At 37.2% G+C, this 9,411-nt stretch overlaps 1 protein-coding gene across 1 annotated transcript; it reads left to right on the top strand.

The window, feature by feature from the left end:
- The first annotated feature begins 705 nt into the window (after positions 1 to 705).
- Positions 706 to 2,905, top strand: LOC149542574 (uncharacterized). Its single transcript, XM_089795737.1, has 5 exons — positions 706 to 859; positions 965 to 1,028; positions 1,218 to 1,419; positions 2,128 to 2,486; positions 2,704 to 2,905. Exons 1-5 carry the CDS (start codon positions 706 to 708, stop codon positions 2,903 to 2,905), a joined length of 981 nt encoding a protein of 326 aa, XP_089651863.1.
- The last annotated feature ends 6,506 nt before the right edge of the window (positions 2,906 to 9,411 follow it).

Raw genomic sequence — 9,411 nt, 5'->3', positions numbered from 1 at the left:
CTGAGGGCCTCCATTACAAACCCTTGCACTCCATGAATAGAGAGCTATGAGTCGCCATTTGAGACCTCATTTTTGAGTAATCTTGAATATAATGACTCATAGAAGTGTGCTCACATTTTAGGCATACATATCTCTCCCTAACAATTAGGCTTTGTCCCTGGCAAGAAAATTCTAGATTCCATCATGGAAGTCCATGAAGTTATCCATTCTTTGGAAGTTGGGAAGTAGGAGGGTATTATTCTTAAGTTGGATCTTTCTAAGGCTTATGACAGGGTGGACTAGGGGTTTCTGGATTGCATTCTTGAGGCTTTTGGTTTCAACTCTAAAGTGAAGAAGCTATTCTCCCAACTTGTCTCTTCTCCCTCTTTTGCTGTCCTTGTGAATGGAGCCCCCTCTAAATTTTTCAAACTTTCTAGTGGTCTTTGACAGGGAGACCCTTTATCCCCCATCCTCTTTATCATTTTGGCTAAACGCCTGGGTAGGCTCATTCACTCCAGCAGGAGGAGAGGGGCTCTGGTGGGTTTGAAACCATCTTCGGGCTCTTCTATGTTTACTCATAAACAATTTGTTGATGATACTATTATGGGTGGTGAATCCTCTATGAGGGAAGCTAGATCTATAAAAAAAATCTTGGGCATTTACTGTAGGGTGTCAGGGTAGCCGATTTACTGGGACAAGAGCTCGATCTTTTTCTTTAATACACCGATGAGAAGGGAGAAGAAGATAGTTGATATTTTGGGATCTAAGGCTAGTTTGCTCCCATCCACTTATTTAGGGCTTCCCTTGGGGCTTAAACCTCCTAAATCTTTCTGGGACAATCTTGTGGATAGATTCAACAGGAAGGTTGTTGGCTGGAAAGGTATTACTTTAGGCCAAGCGAGAAAAGTGATTTTTATTAAATTTACTCTTTAGAACTTACCTACTTATGCCCTCAGCCTTTTTTCTATTCCTTCTAAGGTGGCAGCTCACCTTGAAGCTATTCAGAGGAACTTTGTGTGGTCAGGGCCTGATGAGAGCAAGAAATACCCGTTGGTGGCCTAGGACTCTATTTTCAAATCTAAGAAGCTTGGGGGTTTGGGGATTCATAAGTTGAAACAATTTAATTCAGCCCTTCAAGCTAAATAGATATGGAGAATTTTCAACAACAAAGGTGAATGGAGAGATATTTTGTTGTCCAAATATGCTAATAACCTCAATCTTAAACAATTCATCAATAGGGTGTCTGACCCCAGTGGTTCTTTCATTTGGAATGGTCTCTTGAAAATTAAGGATTTAGCTTTTGGAAAATCCAAGTGGCTTGTGGGTAATGGGGAAGATATCAAATTTTGGCTTGATGACTGGCTTAGCTCCGATCCTCTCTGGAATATTGATGCTTTCAATAGATGGGCTACTATCTGCATAGAAAGATTTGGGAGCAGGGTGAGTGGCTACAAAATCCACAATAGGTGGATTGACCTGATTGAGGTGTCTGAAGATTTGAAAGCATTGATGAACTTGGTCAAACATATTCCTTTATCTCACAATAAAGATTCCATTATTTAGGGGGAGATGACAAATAGTCTTTATTCTATGGTCTCTGGCTATGAGTCTCAACAATCATAGGACCAAGCCCCTATTTGGGCTAAAGCCTAGTACCTAGGCCTTATCCCAAAGATCAACATTTTCTTTTGAATCATGCTCCAAAATCAAATCCTCACCAAAAGAGGTAACATGATTCCCAATAGGTTTATTTTATGTAAGAAAAATAGTGAGAGTGTAGATCATTTGTTTTTACACTGCCCTTTTATTATTTCCATCTGGTCTCTTTTCCTGTCCTTTTTTAATCTGTCCCGATGTTTTCCTTCCAATATTTTTGAGCTCTTTTTTCAATGGAAATCTAGGTTGGATGATAAGGATTCCAAGACATTATGGCTTTGGGCCTTACCCCATGTTTGTTGGGGAGTTTGGAAGGAACGAAACAACTGTATCTTCAGGGATAAGGAGTCAAATTCAAAGGCAATTTTCCATAAATGTTTCAATGCTCTGATAGAAAATTTCACCTACTCTAAAGGCCCCATCCCTACTCTTAAAACTAGGGTCATAGATAAAAGAGATGGTTGCTACTGGTCCTTTCTACCTGAGGGCTAGTTTAAGGCTAATTTTTATGGGGCTGCTAAAGGCAACCTGAGAAAGGTTGGGGTTGGTGGAATCATAAGAAATGAGCATGGGAAAGGTGTTGTTGCTCTCACTATCCCCATTGGGAGTCAAAATAATCATTATGCTGAGGCCATTACGGTGCATCAGACTATCAAGTTAGCCAAAGAAATGAGAGTGAAGTTTCTTAGGTTGGAAGGTGAATCTAAAAGCATTATCAATTGCCTTAATGACAGAAATAAGCCAACTTGGACTACTGCCAATATGATTGGTGAATGCATCCAGGACCTCCAAACTTTTGAAAAAACCTACATGGCACATGAGTACTGTGAGGCCAACAATGTGGTAGATAGGTTGGAAAATTAGGCTATGAAGCATAACAAGGTCGGCAAATGGATGGATGAAAATGACATCTCATCAGAAGTTAATGAAGTCATCAAGAGGGATTGTATCATAGGCAGATTGGGAATAATTAAATGCCATAATAAAATTTAGTTGTCTGTGGGTTGAGATCAATACTAACATGTGTAAAATTAATTTGATAATCAATGTTTTATGGGGAATATGCAGAGTTGTGAGTTGGAAGTACAATATTTCTTATAATTTCTATATCTACAATATCCATCAACCTATGTCAAGTACCATGGGAAGTAAACAAATTCACAAGGAGGAAATAAAGGGTAAGAAAATGAGGAGAGCCGAAGACTTGCAGGTTCATAAGGTTACTAGTTACAGAGACAATAGCGAGGAGAACACCATGGTTGGGGAATGACATAGAAGGGATCCAGAGATGAAGGCTAGAAGTAGAAAAGAAGAACTAAGGTGTGGAACATTTTGAAGAAGGGTGAAATAATGAGCTGTATTTAATGCCTTCAAAAATGGAAACCCTCGGTAACAAAAAAGCATGGTCAAAAATTGGAATGAGGGTATGGTTGAAATCAATGGAGTGGAGTTCTCTATCATGGAAGAAGTCATATCCCATGTCACCGACATACCCATTATAGGTAAGAAATTCTATAGAGGATGGAAGGTCTCTGGGAAAGTAGTCATGGAGTTCATGAAGAACTAAGAGGAGAAATAGGCATTGGTGAAGAACGACACCCATTACCTTTCAATATCAATCAAGCCTTTGTGGAGATTCGTGCTTCGATCCATCATCAAGCATATCACTCTTGACACCAGGTTTGACCACATTTGCACTTACCACTTTGTGCTACTCAACCATTTCAAGTACGGGGTGAAAATCTCAATCCCCTTTTATCTTTATTCATCCATGCATGAGAATATTAATGAGTATCAAGATAAGAAAACAAGAAACCCAATACTCCATGAGGGGTTGCTGTTGTTACTCTATGAATACTTCAAAGCTAGGACTATTAGTAAACATTTCAAAGATAGGAAAGAGGGCAAGAAAATCAAAGGGGACTCTGATGAGTTAGAGGAGATTTATTCACCTTTGGATATAGAGGAAAGTCTTGATATGTACATGGACTTGGAGGACTTGGAGATCCCACAGTGGGGCTCGAGGAAAAACCCCCTCTTTACTGATAGCAAGGAGAAAATTGTGCTTCCTGAGCCCACACATGATATTGACACCTCTTTGAATAGGGGAGGTGAAAGTGCAGAGGTAGAGGAGAAAATTAGGGAGGGGGAAGGTAAGGAATGAAGGAAGAGTAAGAGAACCATAACAATTAAAGTGTTGGCCATTAAAGAGGAGGCTAGGGGGATTGGAAAGTGCGAAAGGGAAACCCTGGAGGATAATAAGGATAGATAAGGGGAGGAAAGTGAGAGGGTGGAGGAAGTCCCCATTGATAGGGTGGAACCTGAATAGGGCTATGAGGATGTGGGTACAACCACTTACAGATGTTTGGTTATAGGGAAGGATAGGAAAGTGGTGTGGAGGAACTTTACCATGCCTTAGCTAATTGAGGTATCAAAAGGAAACTTATCAGAACCCACCTAGAGGAGTTAATCGATCCAGCTCTAGTTATCCTTAGTGACATTGTGAGGGAGAACCCAGACATGGATGTTCTTAACAATGTGAAAAACAGTGCGGGGGATAGCTACCAAACCACTAAATGGCTCTTCCATGAAATCCTTGACCTCAAACACAGATTGAGCACTCTGGAAAGGGAGACATATAGCCTTAAGAATAGGGTTAGTGAAGATGAACAAAGTATGGACAGAAGAGTGGATGATGTGAATACCAAAACTCTTGAGATGGGTAGGACTATGCAAGACATAGCTGAGCAGAGTACTAACATCCTCAAGGAAAACAAGAACATCAAGAAGTTTATTCACTTTGTGGATGACCATAACATCAGCAGGGAGTAGGATCTAGACATCAACCTTAGGAATAGTACTCTTGAGGAAGGAGCTAGGAAACGAACTAGATAAAGCACTAGGAAAAAAGATACCTTGACCCCTGATTAGGAGCTTACAGAGATGAAGGAGGCAATAGGAAAGTTGTCTGAGCTTGAGATCAACATTGCTGAAATGTTGAGAGACATTGTTTGAGTGCCCTAGCCATTTGTGGGCTACCCTAATTTTTTGGCATCTCTCCCTAGCTTTTTTTTCTATTTATTTCTTTGTTTATGGAGCTATTCTTTCTTTTGTTTTTAGGCTCTCTGTAGCCTTTTTCATTGTACTGTTGACTGTACTTTCTTTGTTCGAGTTTCAGGGCCCTTTTAATGCTTTTTTTCCTTAATAAAAAACTAAATAAGATTACTATTGTGTAATCAAATTTAGGTCTACATTTTTCCCTCTTTGACATAGTGTTAAAATAGCATTATTTTGAATATGTTTAAAATAATAGATGATATGAAGAATAAAAAGAATTTTTTTTTTTCTGAACTACTGGGGAGAAAGATCAGATAGCCTAAGTGAGGCGCCCTCAAGAAGGAAGCTAGGAAGTTAAAGAGATCTAGGCACCATCTCAAAACAAAATTTTGCCACAACATGAGTGAAGAAAAGGGAAGAGGGAACTTGAATGAGTTAGGGATCTTAGGATTTTCAAAGATTATAATCTTTTGTTAAGTTTTAATAGGCTTTAGATATGATCATTTTTTGATAGGATTTTGTGGGGATTTAGATATGATTCCCTATTGGAATTCAGATGAGGGGGGATTCAATTGAAGCTTGAGCATGAGATATCCTAAAAGGGAATATCACCATGTGGTTTGAGCGCTTAGTTTTATATAGAATTATTAGAGACCTTCCAAGGTTACTAGGAACTAAAGACCTTATCATAAATATTGCATAGGACTTACACAACTCAAAGGTTGTAACATTTGTAACTTTCTTGATTTGCACTCTATTCAAAGTATAAACTATTGTACTTATAGTTTCTCTCCAATATTCTTGTGACACATACTTCTTCATCATCAATGTTCTAACACAATCCATGATTGTTCTATTTCTTCTTTCAGCTATTCCATTTTGGGGAGGGGTCCTTGGTGCTGACATCTGCCTCTCAATTCCTCTATCATTGTAGAATATATTGAATTCATTAGAGATAAATTCTCCTCCTCTATAAGATCTCAAGCAATTTAGACTCTTACATGTTTCCTTTTCAACTCTAGCCAAATACCACTTAAACAACTAAAAAGCATTAGATTTTTCTTTAAGAAACATCACAGTCATCATCCTAGAATAGTCATCAACAATTAGAATGAAATATTTGTCTCCACAATAGCTTTGCACTCCAATAGGTCCAAAAAGGTCAACATGAACCAATTCCAAAATATTATTTGATGACCCTGGTACTAGCTAAGATTGATTGGTTCAAACCTTGTTTTCCAAGACCAGACTCCCCTTTATATAATAGAGTTTCTAGAGTCTACTAGGGCTCAAAAAAAACATTGGGGATAGTTAGAAATTAATCATTTCCCTTAATATTATATGGGCTGGCTCTATGGGGAATTTGAGGCTTACTCAATATAGAGTCTTGACGTTAACCCCCAATCCTTTGGCATACAACCTTCAATAACTAGATCTTGATCATGAGCTCCAATCAGCTAGGCCTTTTGAATCATTGGGTTGATCCGACACTAGGTTAGTCTCATATTGCATAGATAATAGATTGACAATGGGGACTAATATAAGGGGAAGGTTACGATACAAGAGGGGTCAGGGAATAAAGAGATTCCCTATACCTATCCTATCCCATCCTTATAAATTTTAGGGTAGGGTAGGGGGAAAGGGGTGGGGTAACATTCATAATATTATAAGGGGTAGGCATGAACCCTACTGGTTCACCAATGGGCACCCCCTATAGAATTGCAGGCAGTCTTTCTCTTGAAACTAGACTTGTCATTTTTCCTAATTAACATTGTTTACACATGGCATTATCAAGTTTCTTCAATTTGGTAATCCTCTTACTCTTTTCATCTTACTTATGCTTACCAAATTACCAAAATTCACATGACATAACCTTTTATTCTATTACCATATATCTCCATTTTGTGCAAAAAAACATGTCTCATCAGATAAATTTAGATAGAACAACTTACCTCTTGTTTGATCACCACCTTCAATTAGTTCACCTGCAGAATCAAATATCTTGGCCTTCTTGCAATGGAATTCAACTCTATATCTTGATTTTTTCAAATGTGAAACACTTAACAAGTTATAGTTAAGTCCTTAAATCCAATAATCATTGCCACACTTGATCTTATTAGTCAATTGTATTGATCCTTTACCATTCACAAGACATGGTGCATCATTACCAAACTTAACACAACTACCCTTGTATGGTTCCATGGTTTGAAATTTACTTTTATGACCAGCCATGTGATTGAAATCCAATAAAAAGACAATACTAATTTTGCTATAGAGATTGATAAGACTTGATACTGGCTGGATTAGGTCACACATGAAGAAGGATACATCCTACAAGGACCTATTGGTGGAGATTTAAAACTATGATTACTTAGAAAAAATATATAGGACCATCATTATGACAAAGGATATCACTTAAGGAATTTATAGAGTGTATAGATGAAAGAACAAAGAACCTTGATTAGACATAAGAAACTTACACAAAGACTGGGATATGTACAATGGAGACCAAACTAGCAATTGAAGGACAAGGATATTTACAAACTAATAGACCAAATATTTATAAGGACATTGTAAAATCAATAAAATTAAGAGGTAATGTAACCAATATCTACAACTGAAGAGCTCAGGATTAGGCTAATTATGATACAAATGTTGATATGTTTTAAAGCTCAAAAATTGGGATAGTAGTACTTCTAATGTCGTGTATGTGCAATAATGAAACATATACAAAATATGGGGTTGTGGATGGATGGATGGATGCTATGAGGATATGGAATGATATTTTGATACATAATGATAAGGTCCAAGTATACATGGTGTCTATTTCCAAGTTTTCACCATGATACCTATCCAAGGTTCCTTACTACCAAGTTTTCACCATTGGGAACTTATTTCTCTTTATTTTTTTTTATAAAAATGGGGTGCACTATATAACTCAGGTGTAGAAATTCTTAAGATGAATGATATTGATGAGATTATTCAAAGGTTCCCCATTGGGTGTTGATAACTAATATACCCTTGAGCTAAAACTTGCAATTATTTTCTTTGCTAGATTGTATCTTCATGTTTCCTTTTAGAACCATGTCCCCCTAAAACTATTGTGAATGGACCGTCTTCTTATATCTCTTCTTAAGAATGTTCTTTTATACTACCAGGTGATCATAGGCTTGTTGTCTTATCTTATCCAACATTTCTAGTTGGCTAATTCATGCTATATGGCGATCTTCTTCAGTGATCACATTTCTCGGTGACACACACAATGATGGTAGTTCTAACTCTATTAGTAAGTTGACTTCAACACATATGCAAAGAAGTATGGTGTGGTGCATTTGTAGGAAGTATGCTATTTGAGGGTAGGATTGGTCTAGAGATGTCAGTCGCAAATAGAATCACTATCAACTTTTTTGAGGATATTCAATGTGGTTTTGTTAGTTTCCTCATCTGGGTCATTACCTTAATAATGGTATGGACTAGAGAAGAGATGATGCATGTATAAATAATCACACAAATATTTCATGTGATAATTTTCAAAAGGTGATCCATGATCTATGAATATGGTAGAGGGGATGCCGAAGTGGAAAATGATGTGGTACAAGAGGAACTTTGAAATTTGTTCTCTACTACTGAGGAAGAGTGTAATTTCGTCAACCCACTTGGTGAAGTACTTTGTAGTATCAATTATATATTTGTGTCTATTTAAAGAAATATGGGTGATCTTACCAGTAAGATCAAAACCCCAACATGAGAAAGTCCATGATGGTGCAATGGGTTGTAGATCTTGTATAGGAGCATGTATCATATTGGTGCATTTTTGACAAGGTAAGAACCTTTTGATGAACTCACAAGCCTCATTCTCCATTGTAGGATAATATTATCTTTCTCTTAGGAGCTTCTTGGCTAAGACCACTCTACTCATGTGGGAACTATAGATCCCAATGTGAACCTCTTGTAAAGTCAAAGTGGCCTTGTTCAAATCTAAAGATCTAAAGAGGATGTAGCACTTGATATAGGGTGTTATATTTGAGAGTGTAGTGGGAAGATCTAGGAATAAGGTTCTAGTGTTAGGTGATTTCGAGAAGGGGTGATATGATACCATTATTTAGGTAAGAGTTAATATCATGGTACCATGGAGATTGAGAACCAACCATGATACACACCATTTTAGACCCATTGTTTTTGTAAGTGGGTGTGTGTAGTTTCTCAACCAAGAATTTATATTAGGTTGCATCATAATATATTTTTAGGAGTATTCATATAGTATCCATATCATTTGTGTCTTTCTTTTGTAACTAAATAACTTGTGTGAATTGAATGCTCAAGAAGCATTCCTTTATCTTGTCAGCCATCTCTTTTTAGGGTAGTGTTTATCATATTTTATCTAATACTCATCCAAGAATTTCTTGATTATAAGTTTAGAGTCACCAGACACTTGTAAGTCCATGATGTTCCATTGTATTATTGTTCCTAGTATTGAGATAAGAGCCTCATACTACTATGTTGTTGGTACAATAGAAGCCAAACTTTAATGACTTAATGATGTAGTCACCTTGATGGGTAAAAAATAAAATCCATGCTCCTCATCCATGTGAGGTGTATGATCCTTAAAAATAAAAATTATTAGAGGGTTTCTCTTACACTATACACAAGTTCTCATCCAAAAACTCCATAGCCAAGAGATAAGCCTCAAACAAGGGTGTCTTTACTAAGTAATCTATA

The sequence above is a fragment of the Cupressus sempervirens genome, chromosome 8 (assembly GCF_028749045.1).
Source record: "Cupressus sempervirens isolate cs-2001-9-10 chromosome 8, ASM2874904v1, whole genome shotgun sequence".
Classification (NCBI taxonomy): Eukaryota; Viridiplantae; Streptophyta; class Pinopsida; order Cupressales; family Cupressaceae; genus Cupressus; species Cupressus sempervirens.
The sequence above is the reverse complement of the archived record's forward strand: the minus strand, read 5'-3'. Positions and strand labels throughout refer to the sequence as shown.

Bases quoted from the DNA above. Each gene is read 5' to 3' on its own strand.
- LOC149542574 (XM_089795737.1), top strand. From the start codon at position 706: ATGAGAAGGGAGAAGAAGATAGTTGATATTTTGGGATCTAAGGCTAGT. The intron at 860-964 runs GTATTACTTTAG...CTAAGGTGGCAG, and splicing joins GAAGGTTGTTGGCTGGAAAG to CTCACCTTGAAGCTATTCAG. The intron at 1,029-1,217 runs GTTGGTGGCCTA...ATTCATCAATAG, and splicing joins GATGAGAGCAAGAAATACCC to GGTGTCTGACCCCAGTGGTT.